The sequence below is a fragment of the Hemitrygon akajei genome, chromosome 4 (assembly GCF_048418815.1).
Source record: "Hemitrygon akajei chromosome 4, sHemAka1.3, whole genome shotgun sequence".
Lineage (NCBI taxonomy): Eukaryota > Metazoa > Chordata > Chondrichthyes > Myliobatiformes > Dasyatidae > Hemitrygon > Hemitrygon akajei.
In genome coordinates this window covers 38,706,512-38,722,963 of record NC_133127.1, presented here as the reverse complement: position 1 = coordinate 38,722,963, position 16,452 = coordinate 38,706,512, and the positions used below count along the sequence as shown (strand labels likewise).

Sequence of the window (16,452 nt, the reverse complement as noted above, 5' to 3'; positions counted from 1 at the left end):
AGGCTTTACCCATAGCCCTCTATTTTTCTAAGCTCCACGTAGCCATCCAGGAGTCTCTTAAAAGACCCCATTGTTTCTGCCACCACCGGCAGCCCATTCCACGCACTCACCACTCTCTGCGTAAAAAACTTAACCCTGACATCTCCTCTATACCTGCTCCCCAGCACCTTAAAACTGTGCCCTCTCATGCTAGCCATTTCAGCCCTGGGGAAAAGCCTCTGACTCTCCACACGATTAATGCCTCTCATTATCTTGTACACCTCTATCAGGTCACCTCTCATCCTCCGTCGCTCCAAGGAGAAAAGGCCAAGTTCACTCAACCAATTTTCATAAGGCATGCTCCCCAATCCAGGCAACATCCTTGTAAATCTCCTCTGTATCCTTTCTATGGTTTTCACGTCCTTCCTGTAGTGAGGCGACCAGAATTGAGCACAGTTCTCCAAGTGGAGTCTGACCAGGGTCCTTTATAGCTGCAACATTACCTCTCGGCTTTTAAAATCAACCCCACAGTTGATGAAGGCTAATGCACCGTATGCCTTCTTAACCACAGAGTCAACCTATCTATCTACCTATTTATTTATTTCTAATTATTTATTATTTTTTTCATTTCTGCTCTATTTCCAATCCATTAACCAATTTTCTGTAGATCCTTTACAGAAAACATTATAATTGGGAAAAAAGAAATGGCAGGGCATTGAACAGTATTTTAATTCTGTTTTTACACAAATAACTTTCAAGAAATGCTAAAGAATCAAGATGAAATACTGTTTGTGATAACTTACAAGTGAACAAAAAAACACCATAAAATTGTAAAATCTTAACCTTGGAAATATAAAGATGTTATACTTTCCACTAGTGGTTCTTTGGAACCCTAACTATTTTGGTGCACTTGCTAGTCGTTTTCCCATTGCCCTAATATATTTCCTCATCAAAGCAATTCCAGTTTCTTATATGAAGGACCTATTAACCTATTTCCTCTGATGCTCTCAATCAAAAACTGCAGGAGCTCCAAGCTTTGGTGAAGCATTTTGATTTTGCATTACCAGTACTCTCAGTTTAAAAGGGATAATCGCCTTTTGTCTCTAATGGTGCAGGTCTATCAACTGCTCTCTTTTGAGGGTGGTGGAGCCAGATATACAGGAGACGAGATTGTTGGCACTAGTACCAGGGACTATGGGTGACTTATTCTCCCTTTGTCTTCTTCAATTTAACTGATATAAAGCTTCCTTTTCCAGGTCACTGATGTCAAGCTTGAAAATGTGAGTGAACGGAGAGATGACAAAAACATCTTTAAAGGCACCAGTGGAGAAGAAATCCTGGGAAAAAGTGACCTAGCCACCTTGAAGAATCCAGTCCTTGTCCATTGGGTCAATGGAAAGGTACAATCACTACGTCACTTTTTGGAATCACCCTGAGCAGATATACCTGCCTTCAAGTCTGATCTTCCTCTTTGGGCATGAAATAGCAATGTTTTACTTGTATTACTTACTTCATTGCATTCTGTTAAGACTTATGTAGTATTTCTGGCTCTTACCAACACTTCATATTCTTCACTCAACAGTTTATTAATCAAAAATTATTCTCTGCAGTGAGAACACTTATTTGCAAGGTAATTATTGGCAATTTCAGAGGGACTGGAGAGTCGAAATCTGCTTTCCTTGGAATAAAGAAGGTTAAGAGATGACATAACTGAGATATACAAAATTGAGCGGTATGGATAGCGTAGACTGCAGGAAATATTTCCTCTTATCAGAGGTGGATATAAATAGAGAGCAGTGAATTAGCAGAGTAGGTGTTTAGAGATTTAAAGGGATCTGAGGAGGCCTTTATCACCCAGACAGGTGATTACAATGCCCTAGAGAGTGCAGAGTCACTGTCAGCATTTAAGAACTGTTTACATGAGCACTAGAAGGTTACGGGCAAAGTGCTGGAAGTTCAGACTAAGAAGGATGGGTGCCCACATGTCCACATGGATGTGGTGGCCCAAGTGACCTGTTTCCATGATGCATGACTCTGTTATCAACTCTTCAGTAACAGACACCGAATTATATCTTGTTATGCTCTATGATTATTAGAGGTGAATGAAAGATATTGTTAAGAAGTTGAATATCAATGTATACTGAGAATTCAGGGGGTTCTGCAGATGCTGGAAATCCAGAGCAACGCACATAAAATGTTGGAGGAACTCAGTAGGTCAGGCAGTATCTATGGAAATGAAACAGTTGACATTTTAGGATGAGCCCCTTCTTTACTACTGCGGGAAGATGCTAGAATAAAAAAGATGGGGAGATTGGCGGGGGAGGGGAGGAAAAGGACATCTAGCTAGATGGGTGAAGACAAGTGGGTAGGAAAGGTGAAGGGCTGGTCCTCCTTTCCCTCCCCCCACCCCACTTTTTTTTCTGGCATCTTCCTCCTTCCTTTTATCCTGAAGAAGGCTCTCGGCCTGAAACATCGACTGTTTATGCATTTCCGTAGATACTGCTGACCTGCCAAGTTCCTCCAGCATTTTATGAGTGTTGCAGTGTATGTTTAGAAGTAGGTCAAAGTTCAGCAAAGTGATTTATCTTTGTACCATCTCCTTGGAATTAGAAGATACTGGAGTCAAGTCCTTCTCCAGAGGCTTGAGCACAGAAATTTAGATTGGTAGTAACTGTAGTAACTGGTAGCAACTTAGGTGAGTGTGAAAATGCTGTGGTATTCTCGAAGGCAGGGGAGCTTCAAGCCAATCTGTATCAATTCATTATTATATTGCAGTTTGTGAGAACTTATCATGTGCATTTTGGGTGCTACATTTTCCACATTACACCTCTGACACATTCATTGAGTACTTAATGGGCTCTAAAATCACGAGCTTCCGAAACTAATTGGATAAAAAGCTGAAGGAGGAAATGATATCGGGAAAGGGCAGGGAGCAAGTCTAATGGATTGCTTGTTGGGCTCAGGTTCCATGGGTTGAATAGCCTTCTGTTTGTCAGGTTCTCATGTTCTCTGTGACACAGAAGAGCCAAGTCCATCATCCTTGCCAGCTCCCAGAGCAGTTCTGAGTTAGGGGTGGCATGGTGGCTCAGCACCAGTGAGCCAAGTTCAACCCTAACCTCCGGACCTGTCCATGCGGAGTTTACACATTCTGAATTGGTTTTCTCTGGGTCCTTTGGTTATTTCCCGTATCCAAAGACATGTGAGTTGTATGTTAATTTTTTAACTATTAATTTTCCTTAGATTGTAGGCAAGTGGTGAAATTTAAGGCAGGGTTGGGATGGTGGGGGGGGGGGTGTGTGGTGGGAGCAGCTTGCAGAAGTCATTGGGAATGTGGAGAGAATAACATTGGTAAATTAGAGATAAATTGGTAAATTGGTTTATTATTGTCTCTGTGCAACATGGTGCCGATGAACCATGGCGAAGATGTACAAACTACGTACAAAACTATGAAATGCACCCTTTTGAATTACTCTTACTGAAATCTGCAGCACGTAGTTTCTCTTTAAGCAACGTACATTTGAACTGACTTAACAAAGTACAGATTACACAATCTTTTGAAGGACTTGGCAGACTTAACTCTCAAGCAAGTAGGTACGGCACCGTTAAGCGGATGAAGGTTCATCGACATGGACAAGAGCAAGGCTGGGGGTGGGGGGGAGGGAGGGGGACTCCAAGCCAGGCTGAAACGCAGGGTGATGAGGCCCCCTCTACCCAGCATCTTGTTAGCAAACGTGAGCCGCTGGAGAACAAAACTGACGACCTGAGGGCAACGTTACTGCATTGTGAGGAAATGAGGAATGAGGATGCCAGATATGCCGATCGGACCAGAAGGCTTCTCGATACACTGGTTGGACTGAACTGGTGAGTCGGAAAAAGCAAAAGGTGGGGCTGTGTGTGCTTCATGATAAACTCTCCGTGGTGCTCCGACGTGGCACTCATGATCCCCCCGATCTTGAACATCTATTGATCAAATGCCGACTGCTCCGTTTAGCAAGACAACTCCCTTTCATGATCCCGGCTGCAGTTTACATACCACCAGAGGCCAACTCTAATCAAGCACGTGAGATACTCATGGTGCCGTCACCAAACAAGAAGCTGCCCACCTCAGCGCATTTCAAATCATTGTTGGTGATTTCGTCAGGCTTGTTGAAGAACTTCTTGGCCAATTACAATCAGCATATAACCTGTAACACCAGAATTCCTAACACACTAGAACACTGCTGTACTAAGATAAGGAATGCCTATTGTTTCATGCTCAGACCATTGTTCAGGAAATCTGATCACTTGGCTGTCCTACTCCTACCTGCACACGGGCAGAGGCTAAAGGGCAAAGCTCCAGAGATTAGGATGACAAAGAGATGGTTGCGGGAGGCACAGGAGTGGCTATGGAATTGCTTCGAGTGGGTAGACTGGGCTGTGTTCAAGGACTCATCTGTGGATCTGAATGAATACACCTCGGCTGTCGTGGACTTTATAAAAACAGTTGTAGACGGGTGTGTCCCCACAAAATCATTCAGAGTCTTCCCCAGTCAGAACCCCTGTATGAACCATGAGATCCACAATCTGTTGGGGGCCAGAGGCATTCAAGACTGGTGACAAAGGAAGTTACAAGAGGTCCAGGTACGATCTCCGGAAAGACATTTCAAGGGCAAAGGGGCAACTCCAGACTAAACTTGAATGAAAACAGGATGCTCAACGGCTATGGCAGGGCTTGAACACCACCACCTCTTACAAAGTAAAATCAAGCAATATAGGTGACAACCAGGCTTCATTTCCAGACCAACTCAATGCCTTCTACGCTCACTTTGACAGTCAAAACATGGATGAACCATCACAAACTTCCACAGCCCCCAATGACAAAGTGAATCTAGTCTGTGAGAGAATCCTTGGGGAAAGTGAAGCATCCAGCCCAGATGGGGTGTCTGGCCAAGTACTAAAGACCCATGCTGACCGACTGGCTGGAGTGTTCACTGAGATCTTTAACCTCTCACTTCAGCAGTCTGAAGTACCCACCTTATTCTAGCAGGCTTCAGTTATACATGGTAACCTGCCTTAATGACTATCGTCCTATAGCACTTACATCTATAGCGATGAACTGCTTTGAGAGGTTGCTGACGACACATATCAACTCCAGCCTTGGACAGCAAAGGTGCATTCATCAGGGTGTTCTTTATCAATTACAGCTCAGCCTTCAATACTATCATCCCCTCAAAACTAATCAATAAGCTTCAAAACCTAGGCCTTAATACCTGCTTGTGCCACTGGATTCTTGTTATGGTCACTTGCAGACCCCAGTCAATTTGGATTGGCAACAACATCTCCTCCGCAATCTCCATCAGCACAGGGGCACCACGGGGATTTGTGCTTAGACCCCTGCTCTACTCACTTTACACTAATGACCATGTGGCTAAACACAGCTCCAATTACATTTTCAAGTTTGCTGACGACACCACTATCATTGGCCGAATCAAAGCTGGTGACGAATTAGCATAAAGGAGGGAGATTGATATCTGGCAGAGTAGTGTCACAACAATCTCTCACTCAATGTCAGCAAGATGAAGGAGCTGATTATTGACTTCAGGAAGAAGAAGCTGGAGGTCCATAAGCCAGTCCTCAGCAGGGGGCCAGTGTTGTGTCTATGCAATTATACAACAATTAAATAAAAGCATGCACGCGGGAGATGGCTTTAATTGGTGTATTCACATCGCAGCAAGAGAGAGAGAGTGAGAGAGCGATACGCATGCGTAGGCAACAGATCAATCAGCATACGAGGGGTGATTGATATGTTCGTGGCCTAAGTTAGAAGGAGTCAATTTTAGAAAACCTAGAAAGTTTGAAGTTAATAACTCATCTCCTTCTATCATCCCTGATGAGTTATTAACTTCAAACTTTCTTCATAATCACTCAAAGAGTTGAACTGCATGTGCATATAAAGACAGCTGTATAACTCATCTCCTTCTACTTTAGGCCACAAACTTATCAATCCCCCCACTGTGGACACTTTCTGGAGGTCCAAGATCCGTATGTTCCACGACTGCTGGACTAAGTGTGTAAATGTAGGAGGGAACTATGTTGAAAAATAAATGTGCTAAGTTTCTAAAATTGACTCCTTCTACCTTAGCCCACAAACTTATCAATCACCCTTCATAGGTAAGTTATCAGCCCATACTCTAAAAGAAATAGATCCACACATTACAGCCAGCATCTTTAAATTCCTTGGTGTGATCATTTCAGAGGATCTGTCCTAGGCTAGCACATAAGAGCAGTAACAAAGAAAGCACGTCAATACCTCTACTTCCTCAGGAGTTGGTGAAGATTCGGCATGACATCTAAAACTTTGACAAACTTCTATAGATGTGTGGTGGAGAGCATATTGACTGGTTGCATCACAGCCTGGAATGGAAACACCAATGTCCTAGAATGGGAAATCCTATAAAAAGTGGTGGATACGGCCCAGTCCTTCATTTTAAAGCCCTCCCCACCACTGAGCACATTCATAGAGAGGAAGGCAGCATCCATCTTCAGGGACCCCCACGACCCAGATGATGCTCTCTTTATGCTGTGCCATTCGGAAGCAGGTGCAGTGGACCCAGGACTCACACCTCCAGGTTCAGGAACAGTTATTATCTCTCAACCATCCGGCTCTTGAACCAAGGGGGATAACCACTCAATTTCACTTGCCCATCACTGAACTGTTCCCACTGTCTATGGATTCACTTTCAAGGACTTGTCAACTCATGTTCTCAAGATTTATTTACCTGTCTGTTTGTTTGTTTGTTTGTTTATTTACTTACTTTTGTATTTGCACAGTTTGTTGTCTATTGCAGACAGGTTGTCAGCCCTTTTTGGGTTCTGACTTTCATTGATTCGAATACGGCTATTGGATTTACTGAGAAAAGCAAGAAAATGAATCTCTGGATTGCTTATGGTGACAAATGTGTACTTTGACAATAAATTTGCTTTCAACATTGAACTTTGAACCTGTATGGAAGTACATTGAAAAACTTTGTTTTGCTATCCATGCAGATCATTTAATCAAAATGGGTCAGGATAAGATTTATGTAAATATGGGTGCCTGATGGTCAGTGACAACTCGAAGGGTTGAAGGGGCTGATTCCATTCTGTATCTGTAAGTCCAAATGCAAAAATCCCATTTCTCTATTTACTTCACTATAGCCTATTCTTTCACATGTGCCTATTAATGCCCATCTCCTCCTTACCCCTTTCTGCACCCTCTCCCATCCTCCGACTACCCACCTATTCTATGGACAGTTTACAGTAGTCAATTGAACTAATAACTAAAACACCTTTTGAAGGATGGAGAAATATGAAGCACTTGAAGGAAACCTGTACAGCAATGCAGAATCGGCTGACTCCATACAGACAGCGCAGAAAGTCAGAATCTCACATAGGTCACTGAATCTTTGAGCCACTGCAATATCTACAGTGCCTCTCTGTTACCCTTCTCTTCTGTACCACCCTCTAGGAGCATTTTGAGAATCTATTGTGGTTGTAAAATGTACCATCCAAAAGAAGGTCTTTTTCTTTAAATTTCATGCCAAATGCCAAATCAGTGTTACACTTTTCAATTTATGTCCAGGTTTTCGTATTCGCTATGACATAGAAGAGACATAGGCAGCACCCATCATCCTTGCCAGCTCCCAGACCAATCCTGAGTCAGGGATGCCCAGAGAACAAAATGCTGGGACCGAGAGGTCTTGAACATCTGTGAAGGAGTTATTCAAAACAATGCGGATAAGACAGTTCATGTTACTCCTTGGAATATAGAGCACATCTACTAGGATGCCTCATCAGGAAGGAGGCTATGTAGCATCCATGCCAGGAACACCAACTCAGAAAAAGGTACTTCCCCCAAGCAGTGAGGCCGGTCAACTCCATCGCCCACTAACTCACCACTCCACATCCCCACCATCACTACTTTATCACTTCCTGCCAGAATCACCTTGAACACAGACACTCCTGTGCCTAGCATCACTTTATAGCCATACAATCTACCTGTGTATATAAGCTATCTTAGGTGTTAATATTTATCGTGTTTTCTGCTGTTGTGTTCTTTATCTTATTGTGTTGCATTCGATTTGGAGTAACAATTATTTTGTTCTATACACTTGTGTACTGGAAATAAACAATCATGAAACTTGAAGTCATAATTAAGAATGAAAAAGGAGGAGTTTAATCCAGCTGTCAGGAAGAACATCAGGGTAACGAGAGTGGTTAAGAGTAAAAGGCTGGCCAGGGAGTTAGTAGATCCCCTTAGAGATCAGCAGGGCTGTCCGTCTCAAACTGCAGGAGCTGGTTGGAATTTTTGACAAATATTTCTCTTTGGTGTTTACTGAGGAGAAAACTATGGTTGCTCAAGAGTTAAGGGAAACAAATGGAGATGTTTTGGAAGGTCATTCATCTTAGCAGTGAGAAGGTATTTACAGCCTAACTGCATTAAGATGGATAAATCCCAGGACCTGACCAAGTACATTCTTGGAATTTTGTGGGAGGCTAAGGAAGAAACTGCAGAGGCTTCTGTGATGCACTTCCTTAAATGTTAGACTCTGGTGAAGCTCCCAAAAACTGGAAGGTGGCTAATATTGTTCCATTGTTTAAAAAAGGGTAGCAAAGACCAGCCGGCAAATTACAGGGCAGTCAGCCAGACAGGAGGGAATTCTGAGGGATAGGTTTTATGAGCATTCAGATAGACTGTATCTAATTAGAAGAAGTCAGCATGGATTTGTGTTCAAAGTCATGCCTGACAAACTTTTTAGAGTTTTTTTGAAGCAGTAACCAAAAAGCTAGATGTGAGGAGGACAGTGGATGCTTTCTGTTTGGACTTTAGCAAGGCCCTTGACAAGGCCCCACGTGGTCTGCAAGCCTGTAAGGTTATGCCCATGGAATCCAGGGAGAGCTAGTCAGGTGTATTCAAAATGGGCTCGGAGGGAGGAAGCAGAGGCTGGTGGTTGAAGGTTGTTTTTTGAAATGGAGGCTGGTGACTAGTGGTGTGCCACAGGGGTCAGTGTTGGGGCCCTCATTATTTGTTGGTTATATAAATGATTTAGATGCAAATGTACAAGGCTTGATCAGTAAGTTTATGGATGACATGAAATTAAGTAGGGTTGTTGATAGTGAAGAAGGTTATCATGGGTTACAAGAGGATCTTGATCAGTCTGGGAAGTGGACTGAGGATGGGCAAGTAGATTTCAATACAGATAAGTATAAAGTGATGCATTTTGGAAGGTCAAACCAATGTACAACTTATACCATGAATGGTAGGACACTGGGGAAAGTAATGGAACAGAGGAATCTAACAGTACAAGTGCACAGTTCATTGAAATTGTTATCAAAGGTGGACAAGATGGTGAAAGACATTTTGCATACTAGTTTTCATCAGTCAGGACAGTAAGTGTCAGAGTTGGGACATTATGTTGCAGTTGTGTAAGTCATTGGCGAGACCACACTTGGAGTACTGTGTAGTTTTTATCATCCTGTTCCAGGAAAGATGTGGTTACACTGAAAGGTGTTCTGAAGAGACCTACGAGGATGTTGCCAGGACCAGACAGTCTGAGTTATAGGGAGAGTTTGCCAGTCAAGGTGTTTATTCCTTGGAACACTGAAGAATGAGGGGTGACCTTGGATCAATTCTTAACAGTTTCACTAGAAATCTGTCATCAGTGAGCTGTTTACTGTTGTTAGGTAACCAGTAGTACCTTGATCTCCTGGTCATTACATCACCAATCTGATCAGAGAGTTGATGCAATAATATCTCAATTTAGAATAAACCAATGAGACTGTGACACATAAAGCAAAGACAAGCTGGATTTGGCAGACTCAGGCATTCAAAGTTCGTTCTGAGATTTACTGCCAGTGGCCAGTAAAGGATGAGCTGTACAGTTACTAGTGGTGTTAAAGGTTATTTCAGTGCATTAGGCCACATTTCTCAATATATACTGATCCCTTGACTTCAGTGTTACTCTAGATTCTCTGGTGTTGAAAATTGACCCCAGCACACTATTTCAATTAGAAAAAGAAATGTATTTTATTTGTATGCTGCATGCTTTCACATCAGTTACAATAGAAAAATATGACCAAAGGAGATGTAGGCAATAAAGGTTCTATTGCCAGGTAGCATGGGAAGATGGAGTTTTGAGCATCAAATGTCACATGTGCTAGCGCCATGGGACTTTTCACCTCAATTCAAACAACAGAGTGGCACTTACTGATAATGTCCATATCTATTTTCCATCCCTAGTTGCTCCTGAGCTGAAGAAGCACTGAAATTTTGTCAGTCATAAAATTGTGTGTAGAGTCACCTACAGCTTTGAGCATATAGAGATAGCGTATCTCCTTCCCTGAAGGATTTCAGTGAACCAGATTTTCTTTATGACATTTCAATATTTCCACTGTCACTATTACTAAAGTTATCTTTTTATTCCAGATTTGTTTAACTTCTCCAGCAGCTTTGATGTGATTTGAATTAGTGTGTCAAAGCTAGTTTATCACTGTGCCACTAAATTCCCAATGAAAGCTTTAGGGATGTGGCCAACTAGAGTTGGTAACATGACGAACACTGGAGTAAAACTTTCAGCTTTGCCATTACATTAATCAACAGAGGAGTCAAGATGGGGTCTGATCAATCTAAATTTCCTCATCCAAGGACTCTTACCCCTGTCCCACGATTCCAGATTCAGGTTGGCTAATGCATGAACTGCACAAGGTGAAATTGCTTGATGCTAATTTTGAGTATAGTGTCGTGTTCCTAACGACCTGATCCTATGTGACTTGACAGGCTGCACTTATGATCTTGTTTAATGGTAGAAGAAGTGAGTTGCTAAATCAGTTTATTATTGTCACATGTATTAAGGGGCTGTGAAAGCTTTGTTTTAAGTGCCATCCATACAAATCACTTCATCACATCAGTCAAACAATAAGAGAAAGCAGAATAAAGTATTACAGTTACAGAGAAAGTGCAGTGCAGGCAGACAATAAGGTGGAAGGCCTTGATGAGGTACATTGTATGAGGGGGGCCTTTAATAGTCTTACAACAGCAGTACAGAAGCTGCCCTTGAGCCTGCCGGCATGTGCTTTCAGACCCTTGTATTGTCTGTCTGACAGGAGGGGGAAGAAAAGAGAATATCCAAGTGGGATGGATCTTTGGTTATGTTGGCTGTTTTACTGAGTAAGTGAGAAATACAGAGTCCATGCTATACAGAGGAAAACTGAGGGTTTTCAGCAGCTTGCCAGACACATGTACTCAAGGGTCTGTGTAACCTGTTCCAACTAAAATTTATTATGTTCCCCTGTAAGAACTTCATTCTGAATAGTAAATAATTCTTCAATGGATTTCTGAGATAATTGTGCCAGCTGTAGTGAACAGACTGCTTTGGTAGCACACACAAAATGCTGGAGGAACTCAGCAGGCCAGATAGCATCTATGGTGAAGAGTACAGTTGACGTTTCTGATGCACCATCAATAACTCACTATGAGACGTAAGAAGCGAGATATCGGCTTTTATTGACTGGAAGAATGAACAACACTACATCCTGGAGAATGAGGCCGGGCTCAGGCCTCAATCGCCTTTATACAGGGGTCTGTGGGAGGAGCCACAGGAGCAGTCCAGACAGGTATATGTAGTTCACCACAGTTTCAGGCTGAGACCCTTCGGCATTTTATGTGTGTTGCTTGGAATTGCAGCATCTGCAGATCTTCTCTTGTTTGAGGCTGTTTTGGAACTGAGATTTACCAAGCTCAGTGCCTTGTGGGATTGCTTACTCAGCGCCTGGGTGGTTGTACTCTAACACAATGGTGCAATGCTTGATAAGGTGTTAATTGCACGTTTAATAAGGTTTAGCTGAATTGTTGGTTAAAGTTCAAAGTCTTGGCTCCTAGAGTGTGCTAATAGCAGATTGACAAACGTGGAAGTTCAAAAGACAAGTATCTTTTCTTCCTTATTTTCTTTAGACATAGACGGAGGCATTTCTACCAATTACATCCCTGACAGGTCAGAGAATAATCTCATTCTCCCACTGATTTTGCCTGTGACCTATTCTCCCCACAGTCCCATCAACTTCCCCCGCATACAACCACCAGCCTGTACTCGAAGCAATGTAGCCTTTTAACCTATGATGACTTTGGGAAGTGGGAGGAAACTGGAGCACTCCGAGGAAGAATGTGCAAACCCCTCGTGGACAGCACCAGAGGTCAGGATTTAACCCAGATTTCTGGAGCTGTGAAACAGCAGGCATCTTCCTGTTACATCATATTACTGCTACATTTTAGTAGCCCCAATTATATCTGATAGGTCCATCTTGTTAGTTGTCACATCAAAGACCCCTGTAAATGGGGGTTTGTCCTCAAGTCTTTTTATGAATTGTCCCTTTTGCAAACTCCCACCTTAATTCCAATCAGAATTCACTGGAAGAAGTTACCGCTTGATCCCAGTCTTTCCTCACGTTTGTGGAGATGGAATTGGTGAGACAATTATGTAACCAAAACGTTATCAAATTTTAAAATTCATTACAGTCTAGAGTGGGTGGCAGGGTGGAGATATGTCTCTACCAAAGGAGGTGCAAGGCGCTCCTTTCACGCTAGCCTGACCCTAGAATTCTCATTGTTTTGTTAACACTTCAGTGAAGCAATGTGAGGTGATATTACAAAGAAAAATGGGCTTTTGTTACATAATTCTCCAAGATGAAATCCAGCTGTGACATTGGTTTCCTATTGTGGGAGAGTCTAAGATCAGAGGATACAGCCTCAGAATAGAGGGGCGTCCTTTTAGAACAGAAGTGAGGAGGAATTTCTTTAGCTAGACAGTGGTGAATCCGTGGAAGCCTCAGGCAGCTGTGGAGGCCTGGTCTTTATGTATATCGATAGGTTGATTGATTCTTGATTAGACAGGGCATGAGGGATACGGGAAAAAGGCAGGAGATTGGGGCTGAGAGGATCAGCCATGATGAAATGGCAGAGCAGACTCAATGGGCCAAACGGCCTAATTCTGCTCCTATATCTTATGGTTTTATGGTTAACTGCTTCTTCGATTTTTTTCATTCTCCAGGTGAAAACATTCTACTCATTCTCAAATGAGCCTGTGGTGCTTCAAAATATCAAGAGAGGTCTAGCCAGCTTGTTCCAAGTACAATTCATGTCTAGAAGTGTTACTGAGGTAAATATTTGATGCAATGTTCTATATATTTTTGGAATTGTGGGTTGGAGTAGATGGGAGGAAATCTTAATTGTCTGTGGATGCTTGAGCAATTAATGTCAGTTAAATTTGAGATTATTGTCATACACACAAGGTACTTGTATGCGTAGATGCAATAAAAAACTTGCTTTGAGCAGCATCATAGTTACATAGCATCATATAAGTAACATTGGCAAGAAAAACATAAATTTTACACAAATTTTTATACAAGAAAACCAAATTAGAACAAAAAGCAAAGTCCATTATAGTGCAAATTGATAAAGTGCTTATAGTGTTGTTAAACTGTAGTGATAAGGGTTTTGCCAGTTGGTTCAAGGACCAAATGGTTGAAGGGAAATTGCTGTTCTTAACCCAGATGGTGTGGGACCTTCCACTCCTACCCAACAGTAGCTACAAAAAGATGGCATAGTCTGGATACTGGGGACATTTGATGGTAGGTGTTGCTTTCTTGAGGCATAGTCTTCCACAGATGCTACCAATGATGGGGAGGGATGTGCCTTGATATACTGGACGGGGTCGACTACTCTCTCCCTGGTACAGCTATTCAAATGCACAGGAGTGTAGCTTCTTACATTGACAATGAACCCGTCAGGATTCTTTCAGAAGTACAGTCGGCCCTCCTTATCCACGGATTCCATATGCGCGGATTCAACCAACCGCGGATCGGGAAAACCCGGGAGTTCTCTCTCCAGCACTCATTGATTGAGCATGTACAGACTATTTTTTCTTGTCATTATTCCCTAAACAATGCAGTATAACAACTATTTACATAGCATTTACATTGTATTAGGTATTATAAGTAATCTAGAAATGACTTAAAAGTACAAGCAGACCCTGGGTTATGAATGAGTTCTGTTCCTGAGTCCGTCTTTCTAAGTCGGATTTGAAGTCAGAACAGGTACATCCGGTAATATTTAGCGTCAGTTAGTCAAACGTTTTTCTTAGTATTTAGTACATATTTTACCTTTCTATGCATATAAAACACTTAAGAAACATATGTATTTCAATAATTTAACCACTGCATTGCTTAGTAATAATTGTAGCTTTCATCAGGGCAGGGCCTTTCACATGCTCCGGTAAAATTGTTCCGATCGTTGACCGACTGCAGCCTAACGCTTTTCCAATGACCGATGGCATTTCACCTCTTTCTGATCGCTTTATTACTTCCACCTTGTTTTCAATCGCGATCGTGATTATTTTCGTGAACAGAAACACTGCGAATTCAGTGCTGTGACGCCAGGTCCTAATGTCCACCTCACAGAGACATGTTAAATAAAGTCCGGGGTTCCGCTGGGTCCTAAAAACCACCACACTGATACATGTTAAATAAGGGACTTGAGCATCCGCAAATTTTGGTATCCGCGGGGGATCCCGGAATCAATTCCCCGCGGATAAGGAGGGCTGACTGTATATCTGTAGATATTTGTAAACATGACAAGTCAAACCTGCTTTACCTCCCAAGAAAGTAAAGTCTAAAGGTTTGAGAGATAAATCTTATGAGGATTAGTAGGTGAATTAGAATGGACAATCAATGTCAAATAACGTATAGAAAAAGAAAACGGGGTGGGAACGGAATGGAGGTGGTATGGAGAAATTCGTCATCTATCACTCTACTGGTACGCAGAGCAGCTGTCAATTGCAATCTGCTTCCATACTTCAATGGAAATCCGTTCACTTTCTGACACTGAAAATGTACACGTTAGCTGAACTATAACAGAGTCCACACTGGGTTGTTGAAAGACAAGAACTCATGATGCCTGGGCTTTCTCTTTTTAAAAAATACGCACTTTCCCTCGTGTACAGCTTTTCCCCTTTGTTTCATTGTCATCCACATTTCAGTTTCTGCTTGCTCAATCTCCAGGTTGATATCTCCGGAAAGTGCAGTGTTGATTACCAGGCACGCGATGACCAGGTAACCAAAGTGAAGAAACTGGACAGCTGCAAGACGTCACAGAGAGGATTCACCAGTCACAGCAAGGTCAGTGTCAACAGCATAGCTATCTGCTGGCTATAAACATGAGAGGTTCTGCAGGTGCTGGAAATCTTCAGCAACACACACAAAACATTGGAGGAACTCAGTAGGTCAGCCAGAATCTATAGAGGTGAAGAAACAGTCAATGTTTCTGGCTGAAACTCTTCATCAGGACTAGAAGGGAAGAAGCCAGAATAAGAAGGTGGGAGGTGGGGAAGGGGTACAAGCTGGCAGCTGATAGGTGAGACCAGCTGAGGGAGAAGGCGTTTTTATCTGTCTCTTGTGTTTTTGATTTGGTATCTAAGTATAACACCTGGTGTATGTACAGATACAAAAGCTGGGAGTAATTTATATAGAATAGTGTCAAATTTAGAACACAGGAACTAAAATTCAGCACATCAAACTGATGTTTATTCTATAATATGCTCATTCCCATCTGGGACACTCACCACCTGGAACATGCCCTCTTCTTGTTACTACCGTCAGGGACAAGGCACAGAAGCCTGAAGGTTCACACGCAGTGATTCAGAGAGTTTCTTCCTCTCTGCTTGGGATTTTTGAATGGTCTATGAACTCATGAACACCACTTTATTATTCCTTTTGTTCAACTATTTACTTATTTTGTATTTGCACTGTACTGCTGTTGCAAAACAACAAACTCATATCACACAAGTCCAATAAACTTGATTCTGATTCACTCTCACTCTAGCTCACTCTTTACATCAACAGACATTTCCATTCTTTTCTACCTCTTGGATTTATTCAGTTTCCCCTTAACAGCTTTTTTGAGTTTGCAAATCCCAGGTTCCCACCATTTTCAGGGTAAAGACAATTCCTTTGAAGTCATTGTTTTACTTATTAGTAAGTTGAGATTATTGTCATGTACACAAGTACAGGGAAGTACAAGTGCAATGAAAATCTTGCTTGCAGCAACATATTGGCAGCAGGCACATGGATATTGACAACAGACAGAACATAAATTATAGGTTAAATCAGAATCAGTATCAGATCATTATCACTGGCTTACATGTTGTGAAAATTGTTGTTTTGCAGCAGCAGTGCAGCGCAAAGATATAAAATTACAAAAAATAAATAAATTGTATAAAAGGAAGGAATGATGAGATAGTGCTCATGGACTGCTCAGAAATCTGATGGCAGAGGGGAAAAAGCTCTACTTGAATCACTGAGCGTTATTCTTCAGACTCCTGTACTTCCTCCCCGACGGTAGTGTGAGAAAAGGGCATGTCCTAGACGGTGAGGGTCCTTAATGATGCAGACCACCTCCTCTTGAGC

General features: G+C 42.2%; 1 protein-coding gene across 1 annotated transcript in view; it reads left to right on the top strand.

Annotated features, from left to right (window-relative positions):
* The window catches only part of mttp (microsomal triglyceride transfer protein), a 47,248-nt gene that overhangs the window by 6,383 nt on the left and 24,413 nt on the right, over nt 1-16,452 (top strand). The window contains exons 3-5 of the mRNA XM_073042409.1: nt 1,236-1,379; nt 13,041-13,148; nt 15,049-15,165. Coding sequence (XP_072898510.1) covers nt 1,236-1,379; nt 13,041-13,148; nt 15,049-15,165 — 369 coding nt within the window. The remainder of the gene's footprint in view (nt 1-1,235; nt 1,380-13,040; nt 13,149-15,048; nt 15,166-16,452) is intronic.